We start from the raw sequence: 22651 nt of genomic DNA on the forward strand, positions 1-22651 counted from the left end.
TATTTTATTTAACTTACGAAAGCACTTTTATATTAGTATAACAATATCAATATCAATATATATATATATATATATATATATATATATATATATATATATATATATATATATATATATATATATATATATATATCCTGAACAAAATGCCGTGAGACTGTATAAACAGGGTTCAAGTGTTTGTTTGTTGTGTGTGGTAGGAGTGGCAGATAGGATGAAAGTGGGGGTGGGGTTCTGAGATCTTTCTTTTTTGCATTGGTGATGGACAGGTTGACAGATGAGGTCAGGGAGGAATCTCCAGTCTTCCGTGGAATATGTTGTTTGTGGAAGACATCTGTAGTGTGAGTAGGAAGCGGATGGAGAGTAGCACTGGAGAGAATGAAAGTCAGTAGAAGACAGAACACAGTGTGTGAATGCGATAGAGACAGTAACAGTGAAGCTGCAAGGAACAGAGGCAGTGAAGGCGAGAACGATAACAGAGGGGAGATAGATCACGTTTAAAAACAAAGGTCCTCAAGCTAAATAAAAAATAACAGTCAATAATTTCTAGGCTTATTTTACTGTTTACCATTGTAGCCTGGACGAATATCCAGCAAATCTGGATATTTAACTTGATCTTAATTATTACACCCAAGGCCTACATTACTTTTTTTCATCTGTGATTTTTCACTTCAGTTTCACTCTCACACATGGAAATGGAGATGTCGTACTTTTTATTGGCTCTTGTTTTACAAAAAGTAGAACTCCCTTTAACTGAAATGGAGATTTGCATGGATATGGCTCTGCAGTGACAGCCAAAAGCCAGTTAGCGGGCAGAACAATATGATGGAATTAATGTTTTAAGTTATAGTGATAGAAAAGGGAATACATGACTAATCAATGCGATAAAGTGTTATTGTATTTAAACTGTAACCACCACAGATGGTGTTTTGGGGGGTTTTCTTCAACCGTTGAATAAAAAATCCCCCAAACCCCCCAAAATAGAACACTTTTACCATCCATAATTCAAAATTTTGGGATAATATCTCAAAATGTCAGGTTATTTATTTATCATAAAGAGTTGGCTACTATTTCAAAATAACTCACAATTGAGAAATTTACTTTAAATTTTGAGTTCTTAAGTCAAAAGTTTGAAATAACCTGAAATTAGTGGAACTTTTTTGTTTTTCAGTGGTTGGATTTTTTTTTTCTTTTGTCATGCAGAGCTAAGTCGAAATTTCGACTTACTGAGTAAGTTAACCGAAATTTTAACTTGTAGGTTCCAAGTTTAAAAACATTTTTTTTCGGTGGCAGAATCAAGTTTCCATGCCACAGACGTCACACCGCCGGGCTGTTTTACCGTTCTTTTGCCGCACGGTGTCGCCATTTTATCCGAGGAGACGAAAACAGACCGCCACGCCTGTAGGCGGACCCGCACAGTCGTAGCCAGTATCAGCAGACCAGACACTGGATACAGACAACAACAGTGACAGACCGAGACCGTATTTCTGTTTGCAATCAGCTATGGGTGTAGTCTAAGAAGAGGACACAGTAGCGCACCACAATATACCTCGAAGTTTTATCCTCATGAAGGAGCTCCGTCCTGGCTGAGTTTGGGAGATGGGAGTACTCAATATTGCAGACCAGGTACGCTGGAAGAAAGCGCTCCGAATTTGTGCTGTGGCGCAGTCTATTTGCTGGGAGAGACTCTGCTCTTGTGCGCAACATACTACGTCTTCTCCGCCGAACGGCTTGCTTTCATTATTAGCTCGCGGCGGGTGCATGCATATTTAGCCGGATATTCGCATGGTAATGGTATTATTTGAAAAGATTAGCAATCTTCGTCTTTTAAATGTTAATCTGTGAGGGTTTTTTTGTTTTACTTTTTAAATTTTTTGATGGTGTAGTTTAGGCCCTGGTCTGGGTCAGGGCCAGCTCTGTTGCAGAATTAGCTAACAGAAGCCATTTGGCTAGCTGACGTAAGTAAAAATGGCCTATAGGCCTCAGCCAAAGGCTTGGTGTATCTGCTGGAAGCAAACAAGAAACCCATTCAGTTACACACAGTAAAAATATTCAGTGAAACATTTAATGTCACGGGAGTACATTTAACCTCTCCACTGCGCAGTTGACGGCTTTAACGATGGTTTAACCTCCTCAGATGAGACGTAGATGATGTGTGATGGTCGTATAAGAGTCAGCGCTCCGGCTGCACGTAATTTTTTTGCAACGTTATTTTTTGCGGTAATTTGACTGATGTTCCTGTATTGCAGCCTCCTCTGGTCCAGGCCATCTTCAGTCGCAATGCTGAAGAAGTTCAACTATTATTGCACAAAAAGGAGGATGTCAATGCACTGGTATGAAGCAGATTCAGTTACCATGATCATGATTTTGAAGGACGTTACCCCCAAAAAAATACCTTTTAATTTTTTCCCCCCGCATATCAGGACCAAGAGCGTCGTACGCCACTTCATGCTGCTGCCTGTGTGGGAGACGTCCATATAATGGACCTCCTCATTGAATCAGGTGACTGAATTGCGTCCATCTATCTGTGCATTAAGTATTGGTCACCTCTGTTAGCAAGTAATCCTAACACCTGATCATTGTTCCACAAAAATAAGCTTGCTCATTCTTGGTTCACTCGACCTCTGTATCACCTGAAATATAATTAAAATCTACTATGTAATATAGTATGTAATAGTGTTTCTGTTTCTGTATCACAGGTGCCAGTGTAAATGCTAAAGACCATATATGGTTGACCCCCTTGCACAGGGCAGCTGCTTCCAGGAATGACGTAAGCAATGTATTTCCTTTTTTTCGTTTAAGACTGATGATTTCCCAGTCAGATGACCTCATCATCTAAGTCTTTTATGTATTAATTTACAGAGATTATAATTCTTATTTTGACTTACACACTCATGAACTGCACTAAATTAAATGTGGGAAGCTGCAGATGTGATATGCACCTTAAGCTGTGGTGATTGCTTCCCTCTTCCCAGAGGGCAGTGGGTCTGCTGCTGAGGCGCGGAGCTGACGCAAATGCACGTGACAAGTTCTGGCAGACGCCTCTGCATGTGGCTGCTGCCAACCGTGCCTCGCGCTGCGCAGAGGCCCTGCTGACCCAGCTGAGCAACGTGAACATGGCAGATCGCAGTGGCAGGACTGCCCTGCACCATGCGGCGCAGAGTGGTTTCCAGGAGGTGAGGCTTAAGTGATTTGCTTTGTTTTTGAAGGACATAGTGTTTTCTTTGCAATAAAGTTCCTTCAATTTGTCTTGCAGATGGTTAAGCTGCTGCTGAACAAAGGGTCCAACCTGAGTGCCATCGATAAGAAGGAGAGACAGCCTATCCACTGTGCTGCTTACCTGGGTAAGCAAGTTTTACTTTTCTTGCCAAATAGCACTTACAGGAATGATGACAAGTGCCGGCCTGGGCTTTTAATCTGTTGAAATAAGTAGAACTTGTAATGAATTGTGTCTTTCTTGTATTATCCACAGGGCATCTAGAGGTTGTGAAGTTACTGGTGTCGCGCAGTGCTGACAAGAGCTGCAAGGACAAACAGGGCTACACACCTCTCCATGCTGCTGCTGCAAGTGGTCACATTGAAATTGTAAAGTACCTGCTTAGGATGGGGGCAGATGTGAGTAACTATGCAAGAAATATTTACCTTTAGAAAAGCCAAAGTAGTCTTCCCTCATGTCTGGTTTATAAATTGTGAGCGTCTGAGAGCAGCTCAGGGTGCACTTTATTTATTTTTCAGGCTTTTGGCACATTCTGATGTCGTTTTGTACTGTTTTATTGTCAGATTGATGAGCCCAATGGCTTTGGAAACACTGCGCTTCATGTGGCTTGCTACATGGGGCAAGAAGCTGTGGCTACAGAGCTGGTGAACCATGGAGCTAATGTTAACCAACCCAACAAGTGTGGCTACACCCCTCTGCACCTGGCTGCCGTCTCCACCAACGGTGCCCTCTGTCTGGAGTTGCTGGTCAACAATGGGGCAGATGTCAACCAGCAGGTAGCTGTTTTGGTTCTTCTTCTTGTTTACTTTATTTCACTGCTTCTGAAAGTAGTGAAACTCCACATTTTTATTTAGGGCAGCTTTGCAAGAGTCAGAGTTGGAATAGTTGTAGATGGGTTGATCAGATTATTCGATCCTTTGGCCATTCTGACAACATATACAAATATTAAGAAAAAAAAGAACCAAACGAAATCCAGGTCCCAAGGTTTCATTTACCATTTATGATTTCTCAGTTTCTAGTTTACAGTGCCTTAATAAGAATATTACTGCACATTTTTGTTGAAGAAAATTATCAAACGAAAATCTATAGGTGCCTTTATCCTAGTGCCAGAGTGCACCGGCCCAGGTTTAAGTCTGGGCTGTCTTCCCTCTTTCTCTCTTGCTCTCTACTTTTCTGTCTATCTTCACTGCTCCACTATCTAAAAAGGCAAAAATGCCCCCCATGCATAAGATCTACCCTGAAATGTGATTGTTACCCCCTGCAGAGCAAAGAAGGGAAGAGCCCCCTGCACATGGCAGCCATTCACGGACGCTTTACACGCTCTCAGATCCTCATCCAAAATGGTAACACAGAGTGTCCGGTCTCATATTTATTTTTATTTTATTATAAGATCATGTCACTGTCTCTTTCTCTTCTGTTAATGGGTCTTTGATTTACTCCCTGTACTCTGATTTCCGTCAGGTGGGGAAATTGATTGTGTGGATAAGTATGGCAATACCCCTCTCCACGTTGCTGCTAAGTACGGCCATGAACTGCTGATCAGCACTCTGATGACCAACGGAGCAGACACAGCCAGGTATCAGACAACTTTAAGTGGTGTTGCTGATGTAGTAATGTTACTGTGAGGTTATAGAAATGGTTTAAAGCATAGCCCAATATGAGGGTGCATTAAAGTTTATGTTTCACGATGTAAGACGCTTGGTTGTAAGTAGATGCATTTGTACCATCGACTGTTTTGTTTCTTCTTTGCAGACGTGGGATCCATGGAATGTTCCCCTTGCACTTAGCTGTGCTGTACGGGTTTTCAGACTGTTGTCGCAAGTTACTCTCCTCAGGTTTGTTTAATAAATGTGTGCACTCTTCTTTACACTAATCCCTTACCATCTGTGTCTGTGTATTACTTTGAGATAGTTGTTACCTCCAGCTGTTTGCTCATTGCCCCACAGGTCAGCTGTATAGTATAGTTTCATCTATGAGTAAAGAGCATGTACTATCAGCTGGGTTTGACATAAACACCCCTGACAACTTTGGGAGGACCTGTCTACACGCTGCTGCCTCTGGAGGGTGAGATGCAGAATCTGGTTTAACACTAAAATATTAAAATGAGCAGAAATGTTGCACATGCATTACATTAAATTGTTTACTTCCATTTCATTTATTCTCATGATCTTTTTTTGTTTGTTTGTTTGTTTTTTTTCCAGAAATGTTGAATGTCTGAACTTGCTTTTAAGTAGCGGTACCGACTTGAATAAGAGGGACATAATGGGAAGGTGAGTCCTGCTCATCTTGTTCAGGTGTCATCTGGTTTTAAACAGCATCTGAGTATCATGTCCTGCATACTCAACACAGGTTAGAATTCAAAGTGAGGACTTTTTTCTGTCTGCAGGACACCGTTGCACTATGCGGCTGCTAATGGGAGGTACCAGTGCACTGTGACCCTGGTGAGCGCTGGCGCTGAGGTCAACGAGCCTGACCAGACAGGCTGTACTCCCCTGCACTATTCTGCTGCCTCTCAAGCCTTCAGCAGGTTAGACACTTGTTAATCTCCTTCTCTCTGTTTTCTGTTTGAAAAGACCGAGTCAATACAAGCTACCAAATTCAGCCCAAGTCAAAAAGTCAACTGTTATTTTAGAAAAATGGCTGGCTGATTTTAAAAACTTGTAATATAGATACGTTATTTTGCCTCTCATCCAAAAGCAGGGGTCTCAAACTTAAATGAGCTGTAGGCTACTGCTGGCACTGTCATCTCATGTGAGGGCCACTTTACTAACTACCAAATAAACAAATTGGTACTCTCTTTCTGGCCTTACACATGGCAGCACTTCTGCTATAATTTTGTTCGTATTTAACAAAATAAAAGCACAGGCCGAAGTGTACACGTTAGTTTTTGACTGCTAGTGAAAATTTTTTCTTTACAAATAACTTTTTCACTGGACTAAACACAGCCAATCCCTCAACATGTTTGTACATTCTGCTCATATTGCCTTCATATTAAATATTTTTTTTTGCTTTTTAAAGAACTTATTTTAACATTGCACTTAACAACAAACAAATCCTCCCTAACAAAAAAAAGTAACTTCAAGGGCCAAACTGCATTATGTTTTTTCACGTGGGCCACAAGTTTGAGACCCCAGTCCAAGAAGCTTCTTCAGTTCTCAAACATGTGATGGTTGTTTTAGGTATTTGGGTGTTCTAAAACAGCAGCTCACACTTTGATGCAAGGTGTGAGATGGGGTTGAAATGCCTGGGAAGGCATCTCAAAACTGAATCATCAGTGGCTGATAAGTGGTGTCATAATCCACCACCTCTAAACGATGGTTGTTCACAGTGGATGTGGTCCCTCGTTTACTCCTCTTTCAAACCGGCTGTCTTCACGGTCCTGCACCCTTTAAATGCAGGTGTACACTTGTTGAGGTGGATCTGGTATTTTGTGCCATGTGTTTGTGGAAGAATTATTTTGTTTCTCCATGTTAAGGTCTGAGCACTACTCACAGCAGACACTACGTTTTCCTCTGTATCGGATAAACTGTTCTCGCCAGCCTATACAGACAAATATGACTCTATATATGACCCATATGAACCATCAAGTTTGAGAAGTTAAGTTTTAACCACGTCACAGCATAATTTAGGAAAGTTTGACTAAATGGAAGCATTTCTCGTTTGTTTCAGAGTTGATCGTCATTTTTCTGGGAGCCATCAGAATGATGAGGATGAGGCAAAGGAGTCATACTTGTAAGTTCTGGTTTTGTTTTTTGTTTTTTTTGGGGTTTTTGTTTTTTTTGTCTTTTCATCACCTGACCATAACCGGTTAATTGTAGGCAAATTACATGTCTTCTTTATGTCTTTTTTTTCTTCTTCTAATAACAGCTGCTTGGAGCATCTTTTGGACAATGGTGCTGATCCATCAATGGTGAATTCAAAGGGTTACAGTGCTGTTCACTATGCAGCTTACCATGGCAACAAACAGAATCTGGAGCTGGTGAGTTTCCTGTTTTGAACTCACCAAATAACTTGGCCCATAGATTAATCAGTCATCTCACACGTTTTGCATCAGGTTGGGGATTAGTTCATGAGGCTAATGACAATTTATGTAACATTTTCTTTTACTAGTTTCTTTCCTAAATTACACAACATCAATTCTTCTGCCTTGCTTTCAGCTCTTGGAGATGTCCTTTAATGCACTAGGAGACATAGAGAGCAGCATTCCAGTCAGTCCACTGCATCTTGCTGTAAGTGTTGCACTCACTTGCAGTCACTTCTGCTCGTCTTCAGCTTCATAATCTTAACTAAATGCAAAATTGTGACTACCTTCCTCTGCTCGTTCAGGCTGATAAGGGCCACTGGCAGGCTTTGCGTGTGCTCACGGAGACAGCAGCATATGTGGACATGCAGGACGCTGCAGGCCGTTCTGTACTCTACTTGGCTGCACAGAAAGGCTACGCACGCTGTGTGGAGGTGCTATTGGCCCAGGGGGCTTCCTGTCTCCTCAATGACAACCGCCTCATGTGGACTCCAATTCATGTTTCAGGTATCTGAGCTGGAAGATTTCTTGATACAGCAATGTTTGTGATTCTTTCCCACAAGTCGATTTTGTGTTTCGTTTTTGTTTTTACCTTGTAATTGTTCTTTTGTATCTTATTACATTCCAGCTGTGAATGGACACTCTGACTGCCTGCGCATGATGATTGATTATGGGGAGGAGGGAGATCTCACTAACATGGCAGACAAATTTGGCCAGTGAGTTGTTTTATATTTTTATTTTTATTTTATTTTTATTTATTTTTTCATTCAGCTTCAAAAAACTTTTAATGCTTAAAGCTAACTTGACGAGTGAACATCCAGTGCTAAAGTGTATTTTTTGTTGCTTTTGTCCCCATCCAGGACCCCTCTGATGCTGGCTGTTCTCGGAGGACACACTGACTGTGTCCACTTCCTGCTAGAGAAGGGTGCCCTGCCAGATGCCAAGGACAAGAGAGGCAGCACAGCTTTGCACAGAGGGGTAGGTCAAAGAAACAACAGTTAACCTAGCATGCATGTCTTTGGACTGTGACAGAAAGCTGGAATACTCCTAAATGCCATCTCTGTTTGAAATATAGTAATTTAAATGTTGCCATTAAACTTGGAAGTTGTTATTAACAAACAAAAACAACATTGTAACTATAAAGCTGGTTTTTAACATGTGCCCCTGTTTGAAAATTCTAATGACAATGCCAGGTGCATCTTTCTGGTCCTGTTTCAGCTCTTTGATGGATTTTCTCCCTATTTTTTTATTTTATTTTTTCCAGTTGTAAAATTGTCATCAAATGTTTTATAAACTGGACACTACTCAGATGCACAAAGTTTTCACCTGTTAGTCCTATGCAAATGCATGTTGCTGCAAAAATACCCAAATGCATGTTAGATTGTGTTGTCTTTGGCATTTTTTTTTTATTATTTTTTTTAAAGAAAAAACAAAAAACAAAACTTGGTCACGTACAAGCACTGAACTAAAAATGAATGGAAAAAGCAGCCAGTATCCAAACAAAACTTTGAAAGACCTTTGGAAAGCCTGGAGAACTATACTATCGTTCAAGACCACTTTAGAAAAAGTCTGGCTCCTTGGAAGTAAAATGTAAAGGGAAAAAAAAAAAGTAATATTCTGAATTCAGTTTTTGACATTGAAGTTTAGCTCATTCCCCATTGTTTTTCGTTGCACAGGCTGTGTTGGGTCATGATGAGTGTGTGACAGCCCTGCTGGAGCACAAAGCTTCTGCTTTATGTCGGGACACCAAGGGTAGGACACCGCTGCACTATGCTGCATCCAGAGGCCACACAAAGATCCTGGCCAGTCTGGTGCAGGCCGCCATGGAAACAGACCCACAAGATAAATTGCTGGACAACAAACAATACACCCCATTACACTGGGCTGCTTACAAAGGTTTGCTCAGTTTAATGCCTAATCCCCAAACATTAATGTTACACATAATCACTGTCACATCTGTTGTCTCTAATGTTAAATGTGTGTTTGTGTGTTTGTTCTCAGGGCATGAAGACTGTTTGGAGGTTTTACTTGAATATAAAACATTTATCCATGAAGAGGGAAACCCTTTCACCCCCCTGCACTGTGCTCTGTGAGTATCTTGGTCTGGAAAAACGAATTACCTTTAGATAACATTAACTTTTCATTAACATGGTTTTCTTGCTGATAGGATGAATGGCCACTGCGGTGCTGCAGAAAGACTGCTGGAAACCTCTGGGGTCCACATGATTAACACCAGAGATGCCAAAGGAAGGTGAGGCTGCAGAATGAAAAGTACTTTATCAGGTTTTTAGGAATAAATTTGTTCAATTTAGAAAAAAAAAAACAAAAACCTGGGACTTTTAGACTGTGCAAAAGATGACCAATGTGGAGCAATTGTGGTTACCAAATTGTGGTTATTGTTGGGGTTTCCTGCTTGTAGGGGTACCTTACAGTACAAAGCACCTTGAGGCAACTGTTGTTGTGATTTAGTGTGATTTTGGCTATAAACAAAAATATAGGGATAGGATGTGGAGTTAAATGTTACATAGTTTATAAATGGGCAAACATTTTCCCACATTCTCGACTGGGAGATCTTGGTGGAATATCCGAAACAGATCTTTAATAAAGGGGGCATAAAAGACAATTTAAAAAGACGTACAGCAGCCTGGTCCTGTTTGATCGCAAAGAGCTTGACAGGAAAGTTGGCTCGTAAGCACAGACATTTAACAGGGTTTTGTTTGTTTTGGGGTTTTTTTGTTTCCTGTCTCTATAGGACCCCACTGCATGCTGCTGCATTTGCTGAGGATGTCGCAGGACTTCAGCTTGTGCTTCGTCATGGAGCAGACATCAATGCAGTGGACAAAAGTGGACGCTCTGCTCTGATGGTAGCAGCTGACAAGGGACACAGCGGCACCGTGGGTAAGTACTACAACTGTTACTTATGTGGGATTTAGTTTTTGTTGCAGAATGTGAAACATTTCTATAACAATAAAAAAAAGAAAAAGGCAAATTAGTGCAACAAAAAAAAATAAACAAATTTTGTGTCTTGGTGTTGTCCAGCCATCCTCCTTCACCGGGCCAAGGCTGACCTGACACTGCTGGATGAGAATAGGAACACTGCCCTGCACTTGGCCTGCAGCAAGGTACACGTTAGTTTTTCACAAGATCCTCAGATCACAGGATTCTCTAAGGAATATCTTTCTGTTGACATTTTATTATTATTATTATTATTATTATTATTGTTTTTATTTATTTATTTATTTATTTATTTATTTATTTAATGGTCATTTGTTTTATTCCTCAGGCTCATGAGATGTGCGCCCTGCTGATTTTGGGCGAGATCCACAGTCCCACTCTGATAAATGCCACCAACAGTGCTCTGCAAATGTGAGAACTTGGCAACATTTTAAACCAACAATAGATTTTTTTGTATATGTGGAATTAGACTGACACCCACAACATGCTGCATAGTCCATGTTTTTTCAAACGTGATTTTTTTTTTTCTCCCTTTCAACTGTAAAGTGTTAATATATTACATTTTTCATGCAGGAATCTACTTAATTTAGATTAATTAATTTGTAGAATTTATCCCCTGTATTGTTAAGAAGATATTTTGCCATGTTGCAGTAACAGATGTACAGGAATTTAATTACTATCACTAGGATCTACATCTGAGCATTGGATTTAGGATGGATCTTTTATTGAATATCATGACTTGCATTTATTTATTTATTTATTTTCCCACACACTACCTTGTTTGTCCACAGGCCCCTCCATCTTGCAGCACGCAATGGCCTGGCTACGGTGGTGCAGGCACTGCTGAGTAGAGGAGCCACGGTGCTGGCTGTGGATGAGGAAGGTGAGCAACACCGAAATTGAGATTTTTCAGTTTGTTTCGTTTTTCTATAGATAAGAACACAAAAGGCAGTCCATTTTTAATCAGTTCATTTATTTTGTTAATCTTGTTACTGTTTGAGGGAAGTAATGTTGAAAGCAGATTTTAATAGGTCTGGTAAACAAACATGCATTGGCCACCAAACACTGCTACCATTATATCCAAGTGTTCTTTTTGTTTTTAGCTCTATATTATTACTGAAACTTGTGATCTTTATTAATGGCACATGGGTTAAATATGCAGGCAGTGGAATGATATTAAAGCCATTACTTATTGGATTTTGGCCCTTTATGTGCAGGTAGCCAGCGGTGAAAGAAAAAGATCTATTACCTTAATAACCTAATGTGCAAAATGTCTCTTTCTTCAGATGTAAAACATTTCATTGTGTTCACTAACTAACACAGACTTTGCATACATGTGGCTGTGCAGGTAGTGAGCAGTGGCCTTTCAGTGCTCTGAGGGTCATTGTCCAAAGGCAGCTGCTTTTGCACTGGGTGTGCCTGTGATCTAATTTGTAGAGGGTTTTTTCTGAAGTGCTTATTATTGCTTAGTTACAAAAGCTTCCTTCTTCAGTGCTGGATGACAGTGACAGACAGGATCATTGTAGACGATGTTGATGCAAGTCTCACCCCTTGATTTTGATTGGCCACTGAGATGGAAGCAACAATGTATGAGGCGAGTGTTCAGAAGTTGAGCTATACTGAATATTAAAGTGGTTTACCGATGCCTGTGGACAACAAACCATATACTGGAAGTGAGTCAGTAATAAGAGCTTTAAGAGGGGGAGCTGAGGCAAACTAAGCAATTAGAATTAAGAAAATGTAGTATTTCTCTGAAATTGTACCACTGAGTTACTTTTTAATTGTTTAAATGTTTCATTAGTTAATTATCGGTAGTTCCAATATTGATTAGAAAATCTCTGACACATGATGCTCTAATGTGCATTTTGATGTGGAACAGGACACACCCCAGCTCTGGCCTGTGCTCCCAACAAGGACGTGGCTGACTGCCTGGCTCTGATCCTCTCTACCATGAAGCCTTTCCCCCAGCGGGACCCTTCCTCCTGCTCCTGCTCCTCTCCTACAGTCTCCCCCTCCCCGGGTCTCAACTTGTTGAAGCACTGCGGCATCACTGCCGCCTGCGCCCCGCTGCCCAGCAACGGCCTCCACAACGGCTACGTCAAAGACCGTCACGGTGCACCAGTTGGCCTCGACGGGTGTCTGTCTGAGTGAGGCCACACGGCCCTCTCAGTCAGCTGCTATCACCATCATCACCACCAGGGGGCGACTCCCTTTAAAATGGCCCAGAGGACCAGGAGAGCACCCACCCACATGTCTGTTTTCTGTGTATGTATGTGTTTGTGTGTCTGTGTGTGCGTGAGTGTTTGGTCTTCTCTTGAGGTGCAGTCAAACCTAATATGCAATTAGATCCCATTCCTCCATCTCCTAATAGTGCTTAATATATAGAGGCACATTGCTCTACAAGGTCACTCAGATAAAGTGTGGCATTCAAAATAAACACTAGCAATCTGGCCATCTCTAAATCATTTAACCCTTTAAAATCATGTTGACATAGTTATATAACCAACATTTAAGAGCATGTCTTTATCCTCGACTGTATTTCGCTTCATATCACTCACTATAAAGAAAGTCATATCATGTTAAATCAGTTGCAGTGACCTTGTAGAGGAACATACAGCCTTCCCAAATTAATGATCAAAGAGTTTCTTTGTTTTTTATGGTAATTACTTTCTTTTTTTTCTTTTTAATTTTGTTTTTAAATTGTCCGTTAGCCTAGATTTTTATGAAGGAACCACACAAGGGAAAAATCTAAATTTAGCTTCAGAGTGCAATGCTTGTGTACTACAGTACAATCTGCAAATTTGGAAAAGGGTCACAAAGATGTTAATTCCATAGTGTACTTTAAATGTACGGCCTAGAATTGTTTGGCATTTTAAGATAATTTGGTAATGCTGCTGAATACATTGGCATGCTCTCCTTCCAAAGGAGAGCCATGCTCGGGTCAGCATCGTAACATCGATCTGTTCTTAATGCTGACTTCCTTTTTTTTAAAGATGCTAAATAAGTGTTTGTTAAGCTAGAATGTTTCTAAGCATATAAGTTATGACCAAAGTTGATCAACACTACTATGGCTATAAATTATTTATTTGAGATGAACTGTACTGTATAGAGAAAGACAATAGATCTCGATATACCTCGTCAACTCGTTTAGCAGCTGCTTCATCTTCACCCAGGGTCCGTAGGCCTAATGTTCTCTTTTTGTAGGACTAGAGAACTACTGTAGGATAGTGACTGACTGAGGCCTTGTTTATTCTAGATGAAGGCTTTACTAGTAATATCTGCCAACAACACCTCATCAAAGCATCATATATCTGAGCACATAAGTGAACAAGCCATTTCAATTTATTTCCCATCTCTTTAACAGTGTTTTTAAGGAAAAGATTTTAGAATCTGAATGACCTGATTGTTGAAAAGAGTGATCAATTTTGGGTTTTGGCGCTAATGATGTTTTTGCTCTTTGTGTTTCTGAAGTTGAACCGGCCATCAGCATTGCGGTTTTAACAAGCTCTCTCTAAAGGAGTATTTCTCGGAGCTGATGAACTAGTCTTAAGCATCTAATAGCTTATATGTCAACCGGTAAACGCTGATCAATTAGAACAGATTAAGGAGTATTGTCTGCTATTTTTATTGGGCAGTTTTCAAGCAATATTTTCTTTTGGCCTTCTTTTGTTTGGCGTTATTGAATAGACAATCACTGTCACAAGGGCTTTTGTTTCCCTGGAATGTGTTTTGATTTTTCTTTTTTTCTCGGGGGTTAGTTTTTTGGGTTTTTTTTATATTTCATGGAAAAATAACCTAAAGACTAAACGAATGGCTCTGTGTGCCGGGCATTTTACTGTCAGTGTCAACACAAATGCACTGGATTGCCTTTATGGCATCTCATGAAATGCCTTTTTGACCCATGCCTTCCGTACGTAACACATCATTTCAGTTGGATTGCTTAATGGCAGAGAATGACGAGCCCTGAGACCAATCATGTCTCCACCAATTTGATTGGAACAGCATTAAACCACAGTATCTAGTGGGAATAAAACTGCCCGGCTTATCTTTGTGTCCCGGCATTATCAAAGACCAGGGAGTTTGAAATCCCTAATAGAATCAAATAGGGCTAAGAGGAAAAAGAGGGATCTTTGCTTAGGCCAATACCTGTTATTTAGATTTCAGGAATAGCAGAAATCCAAATATGTGCTTTTTTTGTGTTCATTTTTTTTGTCTCTTCACCCCATTTTCTGGTACTAAGCATACTAAAGATGATTGTATCGGACCACTAGAGCTGTTTGTGACTTTTAGATGTTGTACCTATGCTATTTTGTTGTTGTTTTTATTTTTAAAAACCATCGGCTGGTGGTTAAATTACACTGAGTCAGATTGTTTTCATTGGCGCGATAACTTCATATCCACAGGTAATGAAGTGGCACAATTGCACACGTTAGTTGACTGGATGAGAGATGAGGACCTAGGCTAGGCTATGTTGTTAAATACATCTTACAAAAACACTTTCGCATAATTGTATTTAACTTGGTTTTCTAAAACTGACAATAGTACACGTTAGGGCAGTGATTTCTGAGTTCATGATTCATAGTTTGCATTTAATACAACCTCTATAACTGACTGAAATGACGCGAAACTAATTGGTGAACCCCGGCCTTCGTTCTCTTGATTAGTTTATAGTTTTCTCGAGAACCAATATAATATTACTGGGGATAGGTACATACTTTGTTGTAATCTCAGGATCTGTGCTGAAACAACAGGCAGAATTTATTAATCCAATCAGATCTCTGCAGGATTATTATGTCTACACTTTTCTTCTTGATGGGATGTTCCATAATTTAATTCCTTTTTAACCCCAATCCCACAGCACTTAATTAGATAGTCAAGCACGCACTTTAGTACATTCAGGTTCTAAGTGTGCAAAATAGAGCAGATGTAATGTATGTACTTATGTTTACATGCATGTGTAATGCTGCTGAAAACAGGAAAGAAGGGTTGTAAAAAGACAAGCAAAGGCTGCAATGAAATTGTACTCCAACAATGCATTATTTAAAATAGGGAAAAAAAGAAAGAAAAAAAAAAAAAAAGGTGTATTTTTGGGGACAGTGTCCACTGCCCGCTCACTTGAGTTATCGGTTTCTGGGTGCATGGCCCAGCAGCGTGATATGGTTACATTACCCAGCCTACTGCTGACGATAGACTCTGGTCTAAGTCACTTAAAGTCAGTCCAATGATTTTTAAACACCTCAGGCAGGCTCCTCAAAAACTGCATACTCTTTCTGCCATCAGTAGGTGCTGTCAGGCCAGCCTGTCCAGGCAGGGGTGTCCTTTTTTAAATTTTTTTTTGCTTGTCTCTTGTGATGTCCATATCTGACTAGTAAATGGAGCCATTGCCCCTTGCAACTATACAAGTCGTAACTGAATCCTTTTGTTTTATTACAGTGTTCTTATACATGCTTTTTTTCATTATTATTATAATTATTATTTGTGTGTACCAGTAATAACTGAATGATTGTGCACGGAGCTAGATCACGATTTTGATATAGCAACGATTAAACAAATGGAGCATATACAATATATCTGGAGTCAGAAACGGAAAGCAATGAAAGGTCCACTTGTAGCAATAGCGCACGTGCGTGTGTAATAGTGTGCAGCACAAATATTGCACTGCCATCCATTTAGGCCAGTTTAGTAAATCAAAGCATAAATGCCAATGGAAGATTTAAATGCGGGTTAGATGTCATAATCTTTGGTCACAAAAAAAAGGCCTGATTGCCAAAATGTGTTAAGGGGGGAAACCCCTCTTAGTAAAGCAGCAATGGATTTATGCATTCAAGCAGTTTACAGTCTGACCATCAAATCTGAGCCATGAATTTTCTGACTGAAATGAATGTAGGGTCAGTTTAGAGCAGGACAAATTGCTTTCTCCCGACTTTAAACTGTTGCTCTTCATTTGTCTTGCATAGATATGATTATACAGGTAGCATGTAGTAAAATGATTCTCTGCATATTATACTGTGTGTGTAGTAGTCTTCCTGCATCGAAAGTCTGGATATTTCTTTTGGCATCATCATTGGTGTATAGGCTTACTGTTGTGAAATATCACTTTTCTTTCTCTATACATATTGTGTGGAGTGTAGCCTACAAGGTAAACGGAGGACAGGAGTTCAGATGAATTCAACATTCATATTCATCCATTCCATTGAGATTGCCTTACAGTACAGTAAAACAAGAGGGACAAGGTGGTCTTCAGTAGATACGATCACACGTTAAATAGCCTATATTTGACAAAAAAAATGCACCTAAGCTACACCCATTTAGTGCCATAGAAACCTTGATTTGCCTTTAGACATTAATCACATTTACTCAGTCCGTAACATATTCAGACATAGGCAGGAGTATTATAAATTTTGTGTTTGGAGCTGCATGCTTTTCACCAGTTATATTAGTCAAAAGAAAAGCTATAAATATTTGCATGGGATATTCATACTTGAAACCAAGTATTCTGTTTGAAAAAAAAAAAAAAATTGGTGTTGCTAGAAGTCTATTTTATAATTGGACATTTTTTGAAGAATATACTTAGTCCCTTTGGTATTGGCAAAGCAGTCCCTAGGTTTTGTGGTAAATAAGGTGGTTTGTAAAGTGTGTTACAAGGAGAAAAAAAACAATTTTTGATGTCCAAAACTGCATGGTATAAATACAGAATAGAATTGATTTGCCTCAATGGATGTCTTGGTTCTTACTTGAAGTAAATTGCAAATTTCAATTCAACCCTCTGATCCACTGTTGAGCCTTTTGCCTTAAAAGCTATAAAAGAAAATGATACCTGGCAGTACCTGTTTAGTTGTCACCTTCAGAGTTATGCTGCTAGGTTGGATTGCTGAAAAAGAAAATTGGCTTCTTTTTTTTTTCTTCCTTCTTTTGTTTGGTCTTACAAAAATCTCTGGGTGTCAAGAAGCACACAAATAAATTGAGGTAGCACATAGCTCAAGGTTGCCATGGTGCAGAGATTGCTCGGAGTGGTTGGGATCTCGCCATATTTTCCACTGTGAATGAATTCAGAGTTCACTCGTAAACAATCGACTTTGGCTTATGTAATATCTAGAGCCAAACGACCGGGGTGGGGGGTGGGGGGAGAGCAGTGGTGTACCTCAGAAATATTCAGACAGAAAAGAAATTCTTGCTTGTACAGCTATGCTAACAAAGAGTTCAGATCTTTCGATCCATTTCGTTGTGAGTTGTGTAATTCTGCTTAAACCAGCCTAAATCAGATGTATCTACGCGGAAGTGTTTGATTAGTGTCAGTAGATGTCTCATGTTTCCTACCTTGCGAAGGGGCAGCCAACTGCACTTTGTACTTTTTATTGGACCTGCAGTTTTACCTCATCAGTGATCTTTTGTGTGACAATGCTGACATTTATCCTCTGTGATTTTGGGGGGGCGGGGCGTTTTTTTTTTTTTTGTTTTTTTTTCTTTCTTTCTTTCTTTTTTTTCCTTCCTGATGCCAGTTGTGAAGATTTCTCTTGTAGTGTGAGTGACTTTTCAACATATGCATGTCGAACCTAAACATGCACAAACCCTTTTATTCTTCTTTTTTTCCTTTTTGAATTGAAAACTGAACTGAAAAGCTTAGTTAACCCTGTTGCGACATGTTTCTCTTCATTACGATCAACCAATGACTCTGTTATCTGACGCAAGTCATGTGGAGCGAAGGGTAGAGTCTAAGTTAAGGTGGGAAATGAAGGTAGCTATAAAACTTTACCTCTGTAAGTCAGAACAATACAAGTTTTACATTATGACTAATGCTCGTTTGACCACCTTCCCTGCCTGAACACTTGGTCATTAATTTCCCCCACCAATAAGACCTGTGTAATATCGAACACAGTGTTGGCATGGTGCCTTTTATTTGTTACTACCGAAAGGTACGGTCTTCCATTTGTATTTCCCAGAAGCCTTATATTGGGAAAGAGAAATTACACTGAACATACATGACTACAGTAGATGGGCTCATACTCCCACTGAGCATTATTACTTCAATCTAGTGTGATCCAAGTTAAAACAACGAAAACAAACAAAACACTCTAAAGAACTCCTACAGTTTTAGTCTGGATTTCACTATTTGCTCCCTTCGGGAGGCTGAATAACTTGCACAGTACTGATGCGATTTAGGGCACATCAAACATCAGATGGATGAGGATCAATAGTACGAAAGCACAAATCCAAAGAAGGCACCTCGGGGCTCAGCTGGCTCTCTCAACAATAAGAAGCGAAGGAGCCTATAGACCAAATTGAGGCAAAGAAGTGAGGAAAAACATCTAACTCTAGTGCAGGAAACATGAGGTTTGATTGTCAGTAACACATTAACTGTAGAAAGGCCATTGCCTGGAATTTCAGAGCTTTCTTCTGATTGTTCTTCTCAACTCTTGGGTATTCGTTGACGGTTAGTAACTTCACAGTGCAGATTGTGAAACGATGCGGTACCTGAATTCAACATCAGACATAGGTAAACTGTTTGTTGTGACTGTGTTGCGATTTGATTGTGGAGATTGTTTTTTGTCTTTTATTTTTAGGCTAGACTGACTACAAGTAGGGTTGCAGTAGTAGCTGTGTGCAGTGTTAATAACAGTGTGATCATATTATAGGAGTGACGTAACATTTGTTGTCTTACTTCGACATTAAGGCATGGATCATCTTCTCTCAAGCTGACCTCGTTTGAAATGGAAGATAAAAGTGCAATAACCTTTTGTTTATCATTGCTTCCTCAGTTGGGAAAAATATTTAATATGCCCTTTTTTTTGTTAACACCAAAAGTCACTCATCTGTAGCAAATGAAGGATTTCAAGTGGTCCTCTTGTTTGTGATCAGAGAGGTGGCATTTGATTGTGGAGTGTGTGATATTCCATTCTTAAAACTGTGATCGACATACATCTTTAACAGCTGCCTGCTCAGACAAAGGACCCTGCACAAGTTGATAAATTTGAGTAGGAGCATTTTTTCTTCTTCTTTCTTATGGATGGACTTTGATGGTATTGTAGTTTGGACTTCTGGTTTAATAGCCGGTGTAGACATGTTCATTTGCATGTGTAGATGTGTATATGCATCCTTTCTTCCTCCTTGAATGAAATGTTTTCTCAAAAAAAACACAAAAAATATATTTAGACCTGCTGTCGGCGATGTATGCGGATAAATGGAAATATGAAATGCCTTATATTTGTTTTCAATGTTAAGCATTAAGGGTTCTTACGTGTCCCTCCCTTTTCAGTGTGTAGCCTAAAGCTTGTACAGTTAAGAAACTCATGAGATTTATATCTACTGTATAGCCTGTGTGTTTTCAGAATTTGTTACTTGGAGGTCCTGTGATTGTGGTTTTAGAGAAACATTCCCCTTGAAAGTGCCGTTTGTTTTCACCAGCAAAAGATGTGTCTTTGGGGGGAAACATTTATTTACACGAAGGAAAACAAATGTTCGAAACACTTTCCAGTGTTTACCGTCGAACTGAATGACACAACGCATTCGTGCAGTTGAACCAAGGCAGCAATCTTCTGACGGAGCACCTTATCGACATGCTCCTTCTGTGAGCCCATAATAGAAGTAGTCTCTCACCAAGCTTGATTACTCTAAAGCAGAGCCATATCAAAGAATTTGCCCTTTAGGAGCCCCCTTGAATGTGCTATTAGGAATAGCTTACTGTAGGAAAGGATGTATACTGCATGTTCTGTGACATTTTAGTAGTGGTTGTCCCTCTTTCTTTTTTGTTTCTCCGTGTTTTTATGTTTAGTCTGCTTCACTGTAGATGTTGCCACCTCATTGCAACTCACGAGCTATTAACAATCCTCTCACAACTGGACTTAAAGCAGGCGTTGATCTGCTGCTGATGCAGCCTTAAGTCATTGCGAGTTTTAAAAAGGAAACGCTAGATTAATGGGTTGCCTGTTTTGTGTTATTTTTATTTATTTTTTTTTTTTTTGAGTGGCTTATTATGGGGTAATGACAAAGGAGCTCTTATCATGAGTGGAAGGACTTTGAATCAGGTCATGTGATGAATTACAATCAAAGAGTTTCACAGTGCACCTTCATAGAAAGTTAAACAAAAAAAAAAAGTTGGCTTGTCCACCCAACATTCCAAAGTTGATTTAATTTTCCACAGTCCTGTCCCTCTGATTGAGAATTTTTTTTTTTTTTTTCTCTTTGCTGGTGAATGAAGTGGGCGTGTGTGTCAACGACAGGGTTCCCTATTTAGCCTAACGCTGATTACCTCATTTACAAATCTGCAAATACACTATTCTACTGTGTGTAAAGGAGTCAATGCCATCACCAGCAGCGCGGTCTCGAGACCTGTGATGACAACAGGACCAATGAAGTTGAAATTAGTCAATTTTGAAATATGACCAGTCTGGGAATATAGGGTTAAGACACGATTCAGACATTTTTTTTTCTTCTTCTTTTTTTGTGTAAAGATGAATGAGCCTCTTAAGATTTCTTTAACTAGTACATCACCACAGCTGCTACCCCAGTCAATGCAGGAGCTGTCAGAAAGCTGCAGATACACTTTTGTTTTTTTTAAATAGCCAAGTCAATATTCAAAGATAAAATCAAACACTTGTTAAAACACAGCTCGTCAAACTCCAACTGGACTAGCAGCTGTTGGCACTAGCATGGTTCAGGAAGCCTGGTGTGTCACAATTGTTTAAGTGAACGATTGCGTTAGCGTCACTTGCTGTTTTTTCAGTAGCATTTCTCCTACCTCCTTGTTTTGCAGCCTTGAGTATTGTTCGTCTCTCCACCTGTTCTGACTTACAAAAAAAAAAAAGTTTATTCACAGTGCGGGAATACAGATTTATCATAAGCAATGGTAGTTATACATAAAGTGTGCTTGGTTGTGCTGTATGTGTACTTGTCTATTTGACGTTTGGAAAAAAAATATTTATGAGAAGCATTTATACGACAAAATACCACTGGAATGTGAAGCCAGACAACGTTATGATGCAGATTATGATGATAGTCTATCCCCTTTAACATTCAGTGGCGAATGGTCAGAGGAATCATCTTTTTAAGAAAATGAATAACCATTGGCTTTATATTTTAACAGCATTTATTTCTTTGGTTTCCTCTTATACATATACTTTCCCTATCTAGCCCTATGCTATACAATATTTCAACGTTTACAGCTTCCTTTTGGGTCAGCCATTTATTTATTTATTTTCATTATTTTTATTTTTTCTCCCCCCTACAGTTGTAATGATATCACAGGTTGTCACAGGGATGATAGTAAGGTGTATTTGTAAATGTGGATGAGTTTGAGCCCCTCGAGCCGTATGCCTTTGAATCCATCTGTCCACTCTGTACCAAATTCTGCTACACAGGCGTCTTGTTTCCGCACTGCCCCAACATTTTACATCCAGTTTTGACTACAAAGGGGTACGGGACAAAGGTGAAAGGTTTGAGGTTTTTCAGACCAGGCCCCACCATCCCACCACCCTCACACCCACCCAACAGCTCACCCATGCCTACTCTAAAACAGGACCAGCCCAACTCCCCCACCCTTCCCCTCTCACCCACCGTCTCACCTTTAACCTCAAGCCATTCATTTTTCTGTTTTTGTTTTATTTTAATTTTTTTCGACAATGCAATCCTGAAAGCACTTTGCCTTGTTATTCCTTTGTGTGAACATGTGAATGATAATTTGTTACAGAAATGTTAAATATGTAAAAGATCATTCACTGTTTTGGAAAAACCTGCATCTGTCTTTCTGACGTTAAAAGGAAAAAAAAACAAAACAATTTAGTGACATTAAACCTGAATCTATTTTATAAAATGTTTGCTGCAGCCAATTGGTCTCGTCATTCAGTATTGTGGCTTAGGGTTGTTTGTGTTCAATAAAGTGCTATTGCTAAATATTTCTTGAGTCTGGAGTTATTTATGTTTTTCGTGTGTTGTGTTTTCTGCAGTGTCTTTCAAACTAGGAACCCAAGAAAAAAAACATATAGCTGAGAAGACATTTTAAACCTTTTAATGTGTGTGTATGTGAGAATCTACTTGAGGCTTGAGGTTTCTCAACTCAAATGAGGAACTGACAAAGCAAAGAACTTGACTGTTTTTACCACCACTGTTAGCTCGCATTTTATAGTAGTATGATGGGAGTGTATTGGACTTTGACCTTTGTGTGTTACTCATAAGGAATTTATATACTTCTTAAAGTGTTTGTTTTTGTGCAAAATACAGTAACAAGCGACATTAAAATATTGATCTGCTGGAGTTTATACGAGATTGAACCACTAGTTTCATAAGAAACTAATGTAATAAAATGACTGACTTGCATGCAAAAGTAATGTGAATATTGCTGTAACTAGCTCTAAGTTTCCTCACATATTTATAAGAGTACCAGTGCAGTTCAATGACACAGTGTCAGTGTTGGAGGAGCATGCACTCACACTGTTATAGACTGAGTCATTCATTTCAGTGTGCGCCCT

The 22651-nt window shown here is 39.6% G+C and overlaps 1 protein-coding gene across 1 annotated transcript; it reads left to right on the forward strand.

The window, feature by feature from the left end:
• Nucleotides 1–1432: 1432 nt before the first annotated feature.
• On the forward strand, nt 1433–22004 carry ankrd52a (ankyrin repeat domain 52a). The gene is made up of 28 exons (XM_085345257.1): nt 1433–1623; nt 2247–2330; nt 2421–2499; nt 2697–2767; nt 2973–3173; nt 3254–3341; nt 3470–3612; nt 3778–3990; nt 4479–4557; nt 4676–4790; nt 4967–5049; nt 5161–5278; nt 5416–5484; nt 5601–5741; nt 6884–6946; nt 7082–7193; nt 7372–7443; nt 7541–7742; nt 7864–7951; nt 8096–8213; nt 8912–9131; nt 9237–9324; nt 9403–9486; nt 9988–10133; nt 10275–10357; nt 10519–10601; nt 10982–11073; nt 12070–22004. The coding sequence occupies exons 1-28, from the start codon at nt 1597–1599 to the stop codon at nt 12339–12341; spliced, it is 3234 nt and encodes a 1077-aa protein (XP_085201383.1). The 5' UTR covers nt 1433–1596; the 3' UTR covers nt 12342–22004.
• The last annotated feature ends 647 nt before the right edge of the window (nt 22005–22651 follow it).

Source organism: Diplotaxodon limnothrissa, linkage group LG20, assembly GCF_057381915.1.
Source record: "Diplotaxodon limnothrissa isolate DT_005_m linkage group LG20, D_limnothrissa_male_GT1.1, whole genome shotgun sequence".
Taxonomy (NCBI): domain Eukaryota; kingdom Metazoa; phylum Chordata; class Actinopteri; order Cichliformes; family Cichlidae; genus Diplotaxodon; species Diplotaxodon limnothrissa.